The 18,228-nt window shown below is 48.2% G+C and overlaps 1 protein-coding gene across 5 annotated transcripts in view; it reads right to left on the bottom strand.

Moving 5' to 3' along the window:
- Positions 1-18,228, bottom strand: part of LOC110512290 (alpha-actinin-1-like) — a 116,224-nt gene that overhangs the window by 54,354 nt on the left and 43,642 nt on the right. For all 5 annotated transcript variants that reach the window (XM_036955342.1, XM_036955344.1, XM_036955343.1 and 2 more), the window contains 2 exons: positions 10,137-10,223; positions 9,013-9,100 (listed from right to left, as the gene is read on the bottom strand). In XM_036955342.1, coding sequence (XP_036811237.1) covers positions 9,013-9,100; positions 10,137-10,223 — 175 coding nt within the window. The remainder of the gene's footprint in view (positions 1-9,012; positions 9,101-10,136; positions 10,224-18,228) is intronic.

Here is an 18,228-nt window from a genome sequence, read left to right as displayed (position 1 = left end):
CATTTCCTCAGTGAAAACAATGTACTGAGAAAAGTGTGCAAAGCTGTCATCAAGGCAAAGGATGTCTACTTTGAAGAATCTAAAATCTAAAATATATTTAGATGTGTTTAACACTTTTTCTGGTTACTACATGATTCCATATGTGTTATTTCATAGTTTTGATGTCTTCACTATTATTCTACAATGTAGAAAATAGTAAAAAATGAAGAAAAACCCTGGAATGAGTAGGTGTGTCCAAACTTTTGACTGGTACTGTATCTATCAACAAATTTGCGCGGGACACTAGAACAGTCTGCAGCACCCCGCCTCAACCTACTAGAATCTGAAGTCAAATGTCTACTGTTTGCTGATGATCTGGTGCTTCTGTCCCCAACCAAGAAGGGCCTACAGCAGCACCTAGATCTTCTGCACAGATTCTGTCAGACCTTTGGCCCTGACAGTAAATCCCAGTTCCCAGGACTAGGAATACAAATTCCATCTAGACACTAGAAAACTAAACACACTAGAGGTCGACCGATTCTGATTTTCCAACGACGATAATCGATACAGAGGATGAGGACTGAAAAAAGGTGTTTCTTTTAACTTGAGACTTCCATATTCCCAGGGAAGACGTTTTAGGTTGTAGTTATTATAGGAATTATGACGTTTCGACTTTGACTATTGGATGTTCTTATAGGCACTTTAGTTGACAGGCTTGAAGTCATAAACAGCGCTGTGCTGTTGCTAAAGCATTGCTAAGAGCTGCTGGCAAAACGCAGTAAAGTGCTGTTTGAATGAATGCTTACGAGCCTGCTGCTGCCTACCACCGCTCAGTCAGACTGCTCTATCAAATATCAAATCATAGACTTAGTTATAATAAACACACAGAAATACGAGCCTCAGGTCATTGATATGGTCAAATCCGGAAACGATCATTTCGAAAACAAAACGTTTATTATTTCAGTGAAATACGGAACCGTTCGGTATTTTATCTAACGGGTGGCATCCATCAGTCTAAATATTGCTGTTACATTGCACAACCTTCAATGTTATGTCATAAATTATGTAAATTTCTGGCAAAATAATGACGGTATTTGTTATGAAGAATCACAGTTCGCAACGAGCCAGGCGACCCAAACTGTTGCATTTACTCTGACTCTGCTTGCAATGAACACAAGATAAATGACACAATTTCACCTGGTTAATATTGCCTGCCAACCTGGATTTATTTGAACTAAATATGCAGGTTTAAAAAATATGTGCTTATGTGTATTGATTTTAAGAAAGGCATTGATGTTTATGGTTGGGGTACATTTGTGCAACTAATGCGCTTTTTGTAAAGTCATCTCCCGTTTGGCGAAGTTGAAGTAGGCTGTGATTCGATGATAAATGTACAGGCACCGCATCGATTATATGTAACGCAGGACAAGCTAGTTAACCTGGTAATATCATCAACCACGTGTCGTTAACTAGTGATTATGTGAAGATTGGTTGTTTTTTTAATAAGATCAGTTTAATGCTAGCTAGCAACTCGCTCATTGCAGCCACAAGGTCCTTTTGACGCTGCACTAGCGTAACAGGTGGTCAGCCTGCCCGTTTCCTCGTGGATTGCAGCCTGTCAGTTTCCTCATGGATTGCAGCCTGCCATGCAGTTTCCTCGTGGATTGCAGCCTGCCAGTTTCCTCGTGGATTGCAGCCTGCCAGTTTCCTCATGGATTGCAGCCTGCCAGTTTCCTCATGGATTGCAGCCTGCCAGTTTCCTCATGGATTGCAGCCTGCCAGTTTCCTCATGGATTGCAGCCTGCCAGTTTCCTCATGGATTGCAGCCTGCCATGCAGTTTCCTCATGGATTGCAGCCTGCCAGTTTCCTCATGGATTGCAGCCTGCCATGCAGTTTCCTCATGGATTGCAGCCTGCCAGTTTCCTCATGGATTGCAGCCTGCCAGTTTCCTCATGGATTGCAGCCTGCCAGTTTCCTCATGGATTGCAGCCTGCCAGTTTCCTCATGGATTGCAGCCTGCCATGCAGTTTCCTCATGGATTGCAGCCTGCCAGTTTCCTCATGGATTGCAGCCTGCCAGTTTTCTCATGGATTGCAGCCTGCCATGCAGTTTCCTCATGGATTGCAGCCTGCCAGTTTCCTCATGGATTGCAGCCTGCCATGCAGTTTCCTCATGGATTGCAGCCTGCCAGTTTCCTCATGGATTGCAGCCTGCCAGTTTCCTCATGGATTGCAGCCAGCCAGTTTCCTCATGGATTTCAGCCTGCCAGTTTCCTCGTGGATTGCAGCCTGCCAGTTTCCTCGGGGATTACAGCCTGCCAGTTTCCTCGGGGATTGCAGCCTGCCAGTTTCCTCATGGATTACAGCCTGCCCGTTTCCTCATGGATTACAGCCTGCCAGTTTCCTCATGGATTGCAGCCTGCCAGTTTCCTCGTGGATTGCAGCCTGCCAGTTTCCTCATGGATTACAGCCTGCCAGTTTCCTCATGGATTACAGCCTGCCAGTTTCCTCGTGGATTGCAGCCTGCCATGGATTGCAATGTAATCGGCGTCCGAAATAGGCAGATTACCGATTGTTGTGAAAAATTGAAATCGCCCCTTATTAAATCGGCCAAGGTCGACCTTAAACATCAGCGCCACAGGTAACTTCCACAAAGGTGTGAACGATCTGAGAGACAAGGCAAGAATGGCCTTCTATGCCATCAAAAGGAACATAAAATTTAACATACCAATTAGGATCTGGCAAAAAAATACTTGAATAAGGTACAGAACCCATTGCCCTTTATGGTTGTGAGGTCTGGGGTCCGCTCACCAACCAAGAATTCACAAAATTGAGACTCTGCATGCAGAATTCTGCAAAAATATCCCCAGTATACAACATAAAACACCAAATAATGCATGCAGAGCAGAATTAGGGCGATTTCCTCTGTCAAAATCCATAAAAGAGCAAATCAATTCTATCTAAACACCTAAAAAATAAGTGATTCTCAAACCCTCACTCACAGGCAGGTGAACCTGGAAACAAGTCCCCTCAGCCAGCTGGTCCTGGGACTCTGTTCACAAACACAAACAGAGCCCCAGGACAGCAGCACAATTAGACCCAACCAAATCATGAGAAAACTACAATATAATTACATGAAACATTGGAAAGAATTAACAAAAAAAACAAAAGCAAACTAGAATGCTCTCTGGTCCTAAACAGAGAGTACACAGTGACAGAATACCTGACCACTGTGACTGACCCTAAACAGAGAGTACACAGTGGCAGAATACCTGACCACTGTGACTGACCCTAAACAGAGAGTACACAGTGGCAGAATACCTGACCACTGTGACTGACCCTAAACAGAGAGTACACAGTGGCAGAATACCTGACCACTGTGACTGACCCTAAACAGAGAGTACACAGTGGCAGAATACCTGACCACTGTGACTGACCCTAAACAGAGAGTACACAGTGGCAGAATACCTGACCACTGTGACTGACCCTAAACAGAGAGTACACAGTGGCAGAATACCTGACCACTGTGACTGACCCTAAACAGAGAGTACACAGTGGCAGAATACCTGACCACTGTGACTGACCCTAAACAGAAAGTACACAGTGGCAGAATACCTGACCACTGTGACTGACCCTAAACAGAGAGGACACAGTGGCAGAATACCTGACCACTGTGACTGACCCTAAACAGAGAGTACACAGTGGCAGAATACCTGACCACTGTGACTGACCCTAAACAGAGAGTACACAGTGGCAGAATACCTGACCACTGTGACTGACCCTAAACAGAGAGTACACAGTGGCAGAATACCTGACCACTGTGACTGACCCTAAACAGAGAGTACACAGTGGCAGAATACCTGACCACTGTGACTGACCCTAAACAGAGAGTACACAGTGGCAGAATACCTGACCACTGTGACTGACCCTAAACAGAGAGGACACAGTGGCAGAATACCTGACCACTGTGACTGACCCTAAACAGAGAGGACACAGTGGCAGAATACCTGACCACTGTGACTGACCCTAAACAGAGAGGACACAGTGGCAGAATACCTGACCACTGTGACTGACCCTAAACAGAGAGTACACAGTGGCAGAATACCTGACCACTGTGACTGACCCTAAACAGAGAGTACACAGTGGCAGAATACCTGACCACTGTGACTGACCCTAAACAGAGAGTACACAGTGGCAGAATACCTGACCACTGTGACTGACCCTAAACAGAGAGGACACAGTGGCAGAATACCTGACCACTGTGACTGACCCTAAACAGAGAGGACACAGTGGCAGAATACCTGACCACTGTGACTGACCCTAAACAGAGAGGACACAGTGGCAGAATACCTGACCACTGTGACTGACCCTAAACAGAGAGGACACAGTGGCAGAATACCTGACCACTGTGACTGACCCTGAACAGAGAGGACACAGTGGCAGAATACCTGACCACTGTGACTGACCCTAAACAGAGAGGACACAGTGGCAGAATACCTGACCACTGTGACTGGTCCTAAACAGAGAGTACACAGTGGCAGAATACCTGACCACTGTGACTGACCCTGAACAGAGAGGACACAGTGGCAGAATACCTGACCACTGTGACTGACCCTGAACAGAGAGGACACAGTGGCAGAATACCTGACCACTGTGACTGACCCTAAACAGAGAGGACACAGTGGCAGAATACCTGACCACTGTGACTGACCCTAAACAGAGAGGACACAGTGGCAGAATACCTGACCACTGTGACTGACCCTAAACAGAGAGTACACAGTGGCAGAATACCTGACCACTGTGACTGACCCTAAACAGAGAGTACACAGTGGCAGAATACCTGACCACTGTGACTGACCCTAAACAGAGAGTACACAGTGGCAGAATACCTGACCACTGTGACTGACCCTAAACAGAGAGTACACAGTGGCAGAATACCTGACCACTGTGACTGACCCTAAACAGAGAGGACACAGTGGCAGAATACCTGACCACTGTGACTGACCCTAAACAGAGAGGACACAGTGGCAGAATACCTGACCACTGTGACTGACCCTAAACAGAGAGGACACAGTGGCAGAATACCTGACCACTGTGACTGACCCTAAACAGAGAGGACACAGTGGCAGAATACCTGACCACTGTGACTGACCCTGAACAGAGAGGACACAGTGGCAGAATACCTGACCACTGTGACTGACCCTAAACAGAGAGTACACAGTGGCAGAATACCTGACCACTGTGACTGGTCCTAAACAGAGAGTACACAGTGGCAGAATACCTGACCACTGTGACTGGTCCTAAACAGAGAGTACACAGTGGCAGAATACCTGACCACTGTGACTGACCCTAAATTACACCACTGTAAATACAACCTATATTTGTTTATTTATTTTCCCTTTTGTACTTTAACTATTTGCACATTGTTACAACACTGTACAAAGCCAATGTTTACTCACCTCTCATCCCCCCCTCCTCCCATTCTTTCCTCTCCTCTCCCCTTCTCTTCTCCCCTCCCCTCTCATCCCCTCCTCTCCCCTTCTCTTCTCTCCTCTTCTCCCCTCTCCTCTCATTCTTTCCTCTCCTCTCCCCTTCTCCCCTCTCCTCTCATCCCCCCTCCTCCCATCCTCTCCTTTCCCCTTATCTTCTCCCCTCTCATCCTCACTCCTCCCATCCTCTCCCCTTCTCCCCTCTCCTCCCCCCTCCTCCCATCCTCTCCCATTCTCTCCCCTCTCCTCCTCTCCTCTCCTCTCCTCTCCTCTCCTCTCCTCTCCTCTCCTCTCCTCTCCTCTCCTCTCCTCTCATCTCATCTCATCTCATCTCATTTCATCTCATCTCCTCTCCTCTCCTCTCCTCTCCTCTCATCTCATCTCATCTCCATCAGTCTGGTATGTAAACATCTCAGTTGTCTGTTCTCTGTTAGCTCTGTCTGGAATCTGCATTCAGCTCCGCTCTGTTTTCTATTAGCCCTGTCTGACTCTGAGGCGGCTTGCTCGGTTCCTGCCGGCATCCCAAATCGTACCCTATTCCCTATATAGTGCTCTACTTTAAATGGTACCCTATTCCCTATATAGTGCACTACTTACTACTTTTGACTGGCCTAAAGTTGTGCCTTCTATAGAGAATAGGGTTCCATTTGCGATGCAGATCTCATCCTCAGACTTGACTCTGCTGTGGCCTGACCCTGCTGTGGCCTGACCCTGCTGTGGCCTGACCCTGCTGTGGCCTGACCCTGCTGTGGCCTGACTCTGCTGTGGCCTGACTCTGCTGTGGCCTGACTCTGCTGTGGCCTGACTCTGCCGTGGCCTGACTCTGCCGTGGCCTGACCCTGCCGTGGCCTGACTCTGCCGTGGCCTGACCCTGCCGTGGCTTGACCCTGCCGTGGCCTGACCCTGCCGTGGCCTGACTCTGCTGTGGCCTGACTCTGCTGTGGCCTGACCCTGCTGTGGCCTGACTCTGCTGTGGCCTGACTCTGCTGTGGCCTGACTCTGCTGTGGCCTGACTCTGCTGTGGCCTGACTCTGCTGTGGCCTGACCCTGCTGTGGCCTGACTCTGCTGTGGCCTGACTCTGCGCCGAGGCCTGACTCTGCTCCGAGGCCTGACTCTGCTCCGAGGCCTGACTCTGCTCCGAGGCCTGACTCTGCTCTGAGGCCTGACTCTGCTGAGGCCTGACTCTGCTCCGAGGCCTGACTCTGCTGTGGCCTGACTCTGCTGTGGCCTGACTCTGCTGTGGCCTGACTCTGCTGTGGCCTGACTCTGCTGTGGCCTGACTCTGCTGTGGCCTGACTCTGCTGTGGCCTGACTCTGCTGTGGCCTGACTCTGCTCCGAGGCCTGACTCTGCTGTGGCCTGACTCTGCTGTGGCCTGACTCTGCTGTGGCCTGACTCTGCTGTGGCCTGACTCTGCTGTGGCCTGACTCTGCTGTGGCCTGACCCTGCTGTGGCCTGACTCTGCTGTAACCTGACTCTGCTGTGGCCTGACTCTGCTCCGAGGCCTGACTCTGCTGTGGCCTGACTCTGCTGTGGCCTGACCCTGCTGTGGCCTGACTCTGCTGTAACCTGACTCTGCTGTGGCCTGACTCTGCTCCGAGGCCTGACTCTGCTGTGGCCTGACTCTGCTGTGGCCTGACCCTGCTGTGGCCTGACTCTGCTGTAACCTGACTCTGCTGTGGCCTGACTCTGCTCCGAGGCCTGACTCTGCTGTGGCCTGACTCTGCTGTGGCCTGACCCTGCTGTGGCCTGACTCTGCTGTAACCTGACTCTGCTGTGGCCTGACTCTGCTCCGAGGCCTGACTCTGCTCCGAGGCCTGACTCTGCTGTGGCCTGACTCTGCTCCGAGGCCTGACTCTGCTCCGAGGCCTGACTCTGCTCCGAGGCCTGACTCTGCTCCGAGGCCTGACTCTGCTCCGAATAAAAAAAAGTAAATCATAATAATAATAATTGCACTACATATGGAGGGTGCCATTTGGGACACAAGCTTGGTATATTGGCTGTAAACTCTCTCAGTTTTCTGTTACCTAAGTTGCGAACATTACCATCCTATTCCCTATGTCATGCACTACTGTTGACACACTGGGTCTATACTATAGGGTGCACTATAGGGGGATGTACTATAGGATGGTGTACTATAGGGTGGTGTACTATAGGGTGTACTATAGGGTGGTGTACTATAGGGTGGTGTACTATAGGATGGTGTACTATAGGATGGTGTACTATAGGTTGGTGTACTATAGGGTGTACTATAGGGTGGTGTACTATAGGGTGGGGTACTATAGGGTGGTGTACTATAGGGTGTACTATAGGGTGGGGTACTATATAGTGTACTATAGGGTGGGGTACTATAGGGTGTACTATAGGGTGGTGTACTATAGGGTGGTGTACTATAGGGTGGTGTACTATATAGTGTACTATAGGGTGGGGTACTATAGGGTGTACTATAGGGTGGTGTACTATAGGGTGGGGTACTATAGGGTGGTGTACTATAGGGCGGTGTCCTATAGGGTGGTGTACTATAGGGTGTACTATAGGGTGGTGTACTATAGGGTGTACTATAGGGTGGTGTACTATATAGTGTACTATAGGGTGGGGTACTACAGGGTGTACTATAGGGTGGTGTACTATATAGTGTACTATAGGGTGGGGTACTATAGGGTGTACTATAGGGTGGTGTACTATAGGGTGGGGTACTATAGGGTGGTGTACTATAGGGTGGGGTACTATAGGGTGGTGTACTATAGGGTGTACTATAGGGTGGTGTACTATATAGTGTACTATAGGATGGTGTACTATAGGGTGTACTATAGGGTGGAGTACTATAGGGTGTACTATAGGGTTGTGTACTATATAGTGTACTATAGGATGGTGTACTATAGGGTGTACTATAGGGTGGAGTACTATAGGGTGGTGTACTATATAGTGTACTATAGGGTTGTGTACTATATAGTGTACTATAGGATGGTGTACTATAGGTTGGTGTACTATAGGGTGTACTATAGGGTGGTGTACTATAGGGTGGGGTACTATAGGGTGGTGTACTATAGGGTGTACTATAGGGTGGTGTACTATATAGTGTACTATAGGTTGGTGTACTATAGGGTGTACTATAGGGTGGTGTACTATAGGGTGGGGTACTATAGGGTGGTGTACTATAGGGTGTACTATAGGGTGGTGTACTATATAGTGTACTATAGGGTGGGGTACTATAGGGTGTACTATAGGGTGGTGTACTATAGGGTGGGGTACTATAGGGTGGTGTATTATAGGGTGTACTATAGGGTGTACTATAGGGAATAGAATGCCATATGACTAGGTATCCCCCCTCTCCCTTTCCATGGGGGCTGCAGGTAGCCTAGTGGTTAAGAGCGTTGGGCCAGTAACCCGGAAAGTTCGCTGGTTAGAATCCCCAAACCGACTAGGTCTGTCGATGCGCCCTCGAGCAAAGCCACTTCACCCTAATAGCTCTTGTCAGTTGCTCTCGGTAAAGAGCGTCTACTACAACGTAAATGTAAAATGGGACCCAGATCCCTTATATTACCTAATGTGAAAGTTCTGAATGTTGACGTTCTTGTAAGGAGCAGTCTTCCTCTGGCACCACAGAAGAAGACCCTCTTTAGCTGATGTTTCTGTGGGTGGATAAAAACAAATCAACAAGAAGTTAGTTAGTTCGGGTTCGGCACCACTACAGACCCTGGTTTGATTCCCGGGCTGTATCACAACCAGCCGTGTTGGGGAGTCCCATAGGGCGGCGCACAATTGGCACGGCTTCGTCCTTTTAACTGGCACGCCTAGTTAAATAAACGTTGAATTAAAAACATGTGCTGTGCCATTGTCTTAAATGGAACACTGTTCCCAAGGGGCCCTTGTCTAAAGTAGTGCACTACATAGGGAATAGGGTGCTAAGTAGTGCACTACATAGGGAATAGGGGTGCCATTTAAGACCCAGGTTTAACCTGGACTGTTTCTATTTAACCCGTTTGAACTAATCACATTTAACCAGTCTGAATGAATCACATTGTGGCTGTAGGGAGTTTTCAAATCAGAGTGGTAGTCATGTGTCATCTCTGAAACATCTGAAACTTCTCTGAAACATCTCTGAAACATCTGAAACTTCTCTGAAACATCTCTGAAACATCTCAAACATCTCTGAAACATCTCTGAAACATCTCAAACATCTCTGAAACATCTCAAACATCTCTGAAACATGTCAAGCATCTCTGAAACATCTCAAGCATCTCTGAAACATCTCAAACATCTCTGAAATATCTCAAACATCTCTGAAACATCTCAAACATCACTGAAACATCTCAAACATCTCTGAAACATCTCAAGCATCTCTGAAACATCTCAAGCATCTCTGAAACATCTCAAACATCTCTGAAACATCTCAAACATCTCTAAAACATGTCAAGCATCTCTGAAACATCTCAAACATCTCTGAAATATCTCAAACATCTCTGAAACATCTGAAACATCTCTGAAACATCTGAAACATCTCTGAAACATCTCAAACATCTCTGAAACATCTCAAACATGTCACGTCTGCACATAAAGGAAGATTTGGTTTAATTAGATCGAAACACTAGTAGGAAGAATGTCAGTATTAGTTGCCATCGACAGAGTCCCTTCAGCCGACCGAGAAAGACATCGACATCCTGGTACCTTCCACAGAGATATCCTGGATGGCGAAGCGAAGGATTATGGTCCAGATCATTCCCAGGGTCATTTTAGCGTTGCCGTCGACGATCTCTGCAGGAGAGGAGAGGGAGACCATGTTGGTGTGAGTTTATATTTACAGTTCACTGTTTCACAGTAGAGCAGATCCACTGCTGGTGAACAGGATAACACTGAGTTCATTTACAGAAGTTCTGGATCAATCCGTCAATAGTTTGTCTGTGGTGATCAGGCAGCATCAAACTAGCAGACTCTTTTGAGTCATTGCTGTCCGATGATGTTGTTGATGATGTGAACCCTCTCCTCCTACTCTCTCTAGGTCACCCTGCCGCTCCTCTCCTCCCCAAATGAATCATATGTTTCTACCTCCTGATCTCAGAAAACACAGCTAGGATACACAGTGTATGTGTTAGACAGTCACTGAACTGAACTGGGGCGGCAGGTAGCCTAGTGGTTAGAGCGTTGGACGAGTAAACGAAAGGTTGCTAGATTGAATCCCCGAGCTGACAAAATCTGTCTTTCTGCCCCTGAACAAGGCACTGTTCCTAGGACCCTGTTCCCTAGGACCCTGCTCCCTGTTCCCTAGGACCCTGTTCCCTAGGACCCTGTTCCCTAGGACCCTGCTACCTAGGACCCTGCTCCCTAGGACCATGTTCCCCAGGATCCAGCTCCCTTTTCCCTAGGACCCTGTTCCCTAGGACCCTGTTCGCTAGGACCCTGCTCCCTAGGACCCTGCTCCCTAGGACCCTGTTCACTAGGACCCTGTTCACTAGGACCCTGTTCCCTAGGACCCTGTTCCCTAGCACCCTGCTCCCTAGCACCCTGTTCCCTAGGACCCTTCTCCCTAGGACCCTGCTCCCTAGGACCCTGCTCCCCAGGACACTGTTCCCTAGGACCCTGTTTCCTAGGACCCTGTTCCCTAGGACCCTGCTCCCTAGGACCCTGCTCCCTAGGACCCTGCTCCTTAGGACCATGTTCCCCAGGATCCAGCTCCCTTTTCCCTAGGACCCTGTTCCCTAGGACCCTGTTCCCTAGGACCCTGCTCCCTAGGACCCTGTTCCCTAGGACCCTGCTCCCTAGGACCCTGTTCCCCAGGATCCAGCACCCTGTTCCATAGGACGCTGCTCCCTAAGACCCTGTTCCCTAGGACCCTGCTCCCTAAGACCCTGTTCCCTAGGACCCTGCTACCTAGGACCCTGTTCCCTAGGACCCTGTTCCCCAGGATCCAGCACCCTGTTCCCTAGGACGCTGCTCCCAAGAACCCTGTTCCCTAGGACCCTGCTCCCTAGGACCCTGCTCCCTAGGACACTGTTCCCTAGGACCCTGCTCCCTAGGACCCTGCTCCCTAGCACCCTGTTCCCTAGGACCCTACTCCCAAAGGCACTGTTCCCTAGGACCCTGTTCCCTAGGACCCTGTTACATAGGACCCTGCTCCCAAAGACACTGTTCCCTAAGACCCTGTTCCCTAGGACCCAGCACCCTGTTCCATAGGACGCTGCTCCCTAGGATCCTGTTCCCTAGGACCCTGTTCCCTAGGACCCATAGACATATTCTATACATGCTCCCAAAAATGTAATGGGTAAAGCATCTATAAAGTGTGCAAGGGTCTCTGGTCAAATGCAGTGCACTCAATAGGGAGGCATTTTGGACGAAACCACCCTGTCTCCTGTCACTAACCCCTTACCCCCACCACCTCACATGGCCCTCTGCCTGCCCTGCCGCCTTCCATGAGCTGTAGCCTCTGTTATTAGTTTCCACAGCCTGAACTACTGCCCCCACCCCTCGTCCAGTCAAACTGCCTTCTAACAAGCCTAGGCTAACTGTATCCAGCCCCCTGTCCTGGCCCCCGCTCCCTCCGCAGTTCCCTAGGACCCTGTTCCCTAAGACCCTGTTCCCTAGAACCCTGCTCCCTAGAACCCTGTTCCCTAGGACCCTGCTCCTTAGGACCCTGCTCCCTAGGACCCTGCTCCCTAGGACCCTGTTCCCCAGGATCCAGCTCCCTTTTCCCTAGGACCCTGTTCCCTAGCACCCTGTTCCCTAGAACCCTGCTCCCTAGGACCCTGTTCCCTAGGACCCTGCTCCCTAGGACCCTGCTCCCTAGGACCCTGTTCCCCAGGATCCAGCACCCTGTTCCATAGGACGCTGCTCGCTAAGACCCTGTTCCCTAGGACCCTGCTCCCTAGGACCCTGCTCCCTAGGACCCTGCTACCTAGGACCCTGTTCCCTAGGACCCTGTTCCCCAGGATCCAGCACCCTGTTCCCTAGGACGCTGCTTCCTAGAACCCTGTTCCCTAGGACCCTGCTCCCTAGGACACTGTTCCCTAGGACCCTGCTCCCTAGGACCCTGCTCCCTAGGACCCTGCTCCCTAGGACCCTGTTCCCTAGGACCTTGTTCCCTAGGACCCTGTTCCCTAGGACCCTGCTCCCTAGGACCCTGCTCCCTAGCACCCTGTTCCCTAGGACCCTACTCCCAAAGACACTGTTCCCTAGGACCCTGTTCCCTAGGACCCTGCTGTTACCTAGGACCCTTTTCCCTAGGACCCTGCTCCCAAAGACACTGTTCCCTAAGACCCTGTTCCCTAGGACCCAGCACCCTGTTCCATAGGACGCTGCTCCCTAGGATCCTGTTCCCTAGGACCCTGTTCCCTAGGACCCATAGACATATTCTATACATGCTCCCAAAAATGTAATGGGTAAAGCATATATAAAGTGTGCAAGGGTCTCTGGTCAAATGCAGTGCACTCAATAGGGAGGCATTTTGGACGAAACCACCCTGTCTCCTGTCACTAACCCCTTACCCCCACCACCTCACATGGCCCTCTGCCTGCCCTGCCGCCTTCCATGAGCTGTAGCCTCTGTTATTAGTTTCCACAGCCTGAACTACTGCCCCCACCCCTCGTCCAGTCAAACTGCCTTCTAACAAGCCTAGGCTAACTGTATCCAGCCCCCTGTCCTGGCCCCCGCTCCCTCCGCAGTCCCAGGGCAGCAAGGGTCCAAGAGGGGATTCCAATTGGCTAATCTGTCTGGAATGCAAGTCTGGTTTAGGCTTTTTTATTTTGGCTTCGCTGTGGATTAACCCCGGGAGAAGAAGAGAGGGAGAGAGAGAGATAGAGAGAAAGGGGGAGGGAGAGAGAGAGAGAAGGAGAGGCCGAGAGAGAGACAGGGGGAGGGAGAGAGAGAGAGAAGGAGAGGCCGAGAGAGAGACAGAGGCAGAGACAGAGAGAGACAGACAGAGAGAAAGATGGGGAGAGGGGGGGGGGGGGGGGGGAGAGCAGGAACCAAGACATCATCAAGGAAATCAGAAATACAGACATTGTCATCCTACAAGAAACATGGCATAGAGGAGATGGAAACACTGGTTGCCCTCTAGGTTACAGAGAGCTGGTAGTCCCATCCATCAAACTACCAGGTCTGAAATTATGCTAATTTGGTATACAGCAGACCTAACTCACTCCATTAAATTAATCAAAACAGGAACATTTTACATCTGGCTAGAAATTAATAAGGAAATTATCTCAACAGAGAAAAATGTCCTCATGTGTGCTACCTATATCCCCCCACTAGAATCCCCATATTTTAATGAAGACAGCTTCTCCATCCTGGAGGGGGAAATCAATCATTTCCAGGCCCAGGGACATGTACTAGTCTGTGGAAAGCTAAATGCCAGAACTGAACAAGAACCTGACACCATCAGCACACAGGGGGACAAACACCTAACTGGAGGTGACAGCATTCCTTCCTCCATATGGCCCCCTAGACACTATGACAACACTACCAACAAAAACGGGTCACAACTCCTGCACCTCTGTCGCACGCTGGGTATGTACAGTTTAAATCGGAAGTTTACATTCACCTTAGCCAAATACATTTAAACTCAGTTTTTCACAATTCCTGACATTTAATCCTAGTAAATTTCCCTGTCTTAGGTCAGTTAGGATCACCACTTGATTCTAAGAATGTGAAATGTCAGAATAATATTAGAGAGAATGATTTATTTCAGCTTTTATTTCTTTCATCACATTCCCAGTGGGTCAGAAGTTTACATAAACTCAATTAGTATTTGGTAGCGTTGCCTGTAAATTGTTTAACTTGGATCAAACGTTTTGGGTAGCCTTCCACAAGTTTCCCACAATAAGTTGGATGAATTCCTCCTGACAGAGCTGGTGTAACTGAGTCAGGTTTGTAGGCCTCCTTGCTCGCACACGCTTTTTCAGTTCTGTCCACATGTTTTCTATGGGATTGAGGTCCGGGCTTCGTGATGGCCACTCCAATACCTTGACTTTGTTGTCCTTAAGCCATTTTGCCACAACTTTGGAAGTATGCTTGGGGTCATTGTCCATTTGGAAGACCCATTTGCGACCAAGTTTCTTCTCTTCTTCGTCCACCCCCGTGCTTCACGGTTGGAATGTTGTTCTTCGGCTTGCAAGCCTCCCTATTTTTCCTCCAAACATAACGATGGTCATTATGGCCAAACAGTTCTATTTTTGTTTCATCAGACCAGAGGACATTTCTCCAAAAAGTATGATCTTTGTCCCCATGTGCAGTTGCAAACCGTAGTCTGGCATTTTTTATGACGGTTTTGGAGCAGTGTCTTCTTCCTTGATGAGAGGCCTTTCAGGTTACGTCGATATAGGACTCGTTTTACTGTGGATATAGATACTTGTACCTGTTTCCTCCAGCATCTTCACAAGGTCCTTTGCTGTTGTTCTGGGATTGATTTGCACTTTTCGCACCAAAGTACGTTCATCTCTAGGAGACAGAACACGTCTCCTTCCTGAGCGGTATGACGGCTGCGTGGTCCCATGGTGTTTATACTTGCGTACTACTGTTTGTACAGATGAACGTGGTACCTTCAGCCGTTTGGAAATTGCTCCCAAGGATGAACCAGACTTGTGGAGGTCTACAATGATTTGGCTGATTTCTTTTGATTTTCCCATGATGTCAAACAAAGAGGCACTGAGATTGAAGGTAGGCCTTGAAATACTTCCACAGGTACACCTCCAATTGACTCAAATTATGTCAATTAGCCTAACAGAAGCTTCTAAAACCATGACATCATTTCTGGAATTTTCCAAGCTGTTTAAAGGCACATCTGACCCACTGGAATTGTGATACAGTGAAATAATCTGTCTGTAAACAATTGTTGTAAAAATGACCTCCAAATGACTCAAATGATGTCAATAAACATTAATAAAATAAAAATATTCTACCTTTCAGCTTGAAATCTAAAAAGGTCAAGCAGACAACTTAAGGAAAAAAAGAGAAGTGGTTTGACGAAGAATGCAAAAACCTAAGAAAGAAATAGAGAAACCTGTCCAACCAAAAACATAGAGACCCTGGAAAACCTGAGTCTACGCCTTCACTATGGTGAATCACTAAAACAATACAGAAATACCCTACGGAAAAAGAAGGAACAGCACGTCAGAAATCAGCTCAATGTAATTGAAAAATCCATAGAATCTAACCACTTCTGGGAAAATTGGAAAACACTAAACAAACAACACCACGAAGAATTAAAGACAGAAAGAGAGATTAAGAGACAGACAGAGAGAGAGAGAGAGACAGACAGGGAGAGACAGACAGTCAGACAGCCAGAAAAACTGACAGGCAGAGAGATAGGGGACCCCAGCGAGTAGGGGGGTGGGGCAGATGGGTCAGATCCATTAATTGACCCTCAGGCTGTAATCAATGAATCTCTTTAGCTCAGCTTCTGAGTGGTAGGAGAGGAGATGGGGGAGGGTAATAGAGGGAAACTGACAGGCAGACAGAGAGAGATAGGGGACCCCAGCGAGTAGGGGGGTGGGGCAGATGGGTCAGATCCATTCATTTACCCTCAGGCTGTAATCAATGAATCTCTTTAGCTCAGCTTCTGAGGGGTAGGAGAGGAGATGGGGGAGGGGAACCCAACAATGGTTTTGAGGGATGCGGTCATGTGTGAAGCTACAAGTGTGATCGCCACGGACACAGTGACACAGACACACACACACACACACACACAGACACACACACAGATACACACACAGTAAAGTCCAGAGGGCCTGGTTGCTGACAGTGTCTGAGAGGAGAGGTTGTTTGGGGTTTTCAGCTAAAGGGAATAAAATGCCTTCGGAAAGTATTCAGACCCCTTGACTTTTTCCACATTTTATTAGATTACAGCCTTATTCTAAAATTGATTAAATTGTTTTTTCCCCTCATCAATCTACACACAATACCCCATAATACCCCATAATGACAAAGCAATAGTTTGATAGTTGATCGTTTTTCATTTACATAAGTATTCAAACCGCTTACTCAGTACTTTGTTGAAGCACCTTTGGCAGCGATTACAGTCTAGCGTTTTCTTGGGTATGAAACTACAAGCTTTTCACCCCTGTATTTGGGGAGTTTCTCCCATTCTTCTCTGCAGACCCTCTCAAGCTCTGTCAGGTTGGAGGGGGAGCGTTGCGGCACAGCTATTTTCAGGACTCTCCAGAGATACTCAATCGGGTTCAAGTACGGGCAACTCAAGGACATTCAGAGACTTGTACCAAAGCCAATCCTGCTTTATCTTGGCTGTGTCCTTAGGTGTCGTTGTCCTGTTGGAAGGTGAACCTTTGCCTCTAGTCTGAGGTCCTGAGCGCTCTGGAGCAGATTTTCATCAAGGATCTCTTTGTACTTTGCAACATTCATCTTTTCCTCAATCCTGACTAGTCTCCCTGCCTCTGGAAACATCCCTACAGCATGATGCTGTCACCACCATGCTTCGCCGTAGGGATGGTGCCAGGTTTCCCCACAGCATGATGCTGTCACCACCATGCTTCACCGTAGGGATGGTGCCAGGTTTTCTCCAGACGTGACGTTTGGCATTCAGGCCAAAGAGTTCAAACTTGGTTTCATCAGACAAGATAATCTTGTTTCTCATGGTCTGAGTCTTTTTGCTCTTAATTATAATCAGAGGACTGATTGGCTAAGAGTTGAGGAGAGACTGACTGTATCACTTCTTGTTATAAGAAACATGAATGTGTTGAAAATCCCAAATTGTTTGCATAGTCAACTTACACACAGACCTGACACACACACTTACCCCACCAGACATGTCACCAGGGGTCTTTTCACAGTCCCCAAATCCAGAACAAATTCAAGAAAGCGTACAGTATTATATAGAGTCCTTATTGCATGGAACTTCCTTCCATCTCATATTGCTCAAATAAACAGCAAACCTGGTTTAAAAAAACAGATAAAGCAACACCTCACGGCAACAACGCCTCTCCCCTATTGGACCTAGATAGTTTGTGTGTATGCATTGATGTGTAGGCTACGTGTGTCTTTTACAAAAATGTATATAGTTCTGTCCTTGAGCTGTTCTTGTCTAATGATGTTATGTATTATGTCATTCTGTATTGTTTCATGTTTTGTGTTCTGTGTTCTGTGCTCTGTGTTCTGTGCTCTGTGTTCTGTGCTCTGTGTTCTGTGCTCTGTGTTCTGTGCTCTGTGTTCTGTGCTCTGTGCTCTGTGTTCTGTGCTCTGTGTTCTGTGCTCTGTGTTCTGTGCTCTGTGCTCTGTGCTCTGTGTTCTGTGTTCTGTGTTCTGTGTTCTGTGCTCTGTGTTCTGTGCTCTGTGTTCTGTGTTCTGTGCTCTGTGTTCTGTGCTCTGTGTTCTGTGTTCTGTGTTCTGTGTTCTGTGTTAACCACCAGGAAGAGTAGCTGCTGCTTTTGCAACAGCTAATGTGGATCCTAATAAAATACCAAAATACTCAAGTGTAAAAAAAGGGGGTCATTAGTAGCATTCGATTAACTGATTAACTAAAGGCTTGGGCGCTGTTGTGATGCAACCATGCTCTCGATGGTGCAGCTGTAGAACTTGTTGAGGATCTGAGGACCCATGCCAAATCTTTTCAGTCTCCTGAGGGGGAATAGGTGTTGTCGTGCCCTCTTCACGACTGTCATGGTGTGTTTGGACCATGATAGTTTGTTAGTGATGTGAATGACAAGGAACTTGAAGTGATCGACCCACTCCACTACAGTAACGTCGATGTGAATGGGGGCGTGCTCGGCCCCCCCCCCCCCCTTTTCCTGTAGTCCACCGATCAGCTCTTTTGTTT

This window comes from Oncorhynchus mykiss, chromosome 19, assembly GCF_013265735.2.
Source record: "Oncorhynchus mykiss isolate Arlee chromosome 19, USDA_OmykA_1.1, whole genome shotgun sequence".
Taxonomy (NCBI): Eukaryota; Metazoa; Chordata; class Actinopteri; order Salmoniformes; family Salmonidae; genus Oncorhynchus; species Oncorhynchus mykiss.
Note: the sequence above shows the minus strand (reverse complement) of the source record. Positions and strands in the feature narration are given on the sequence as shown.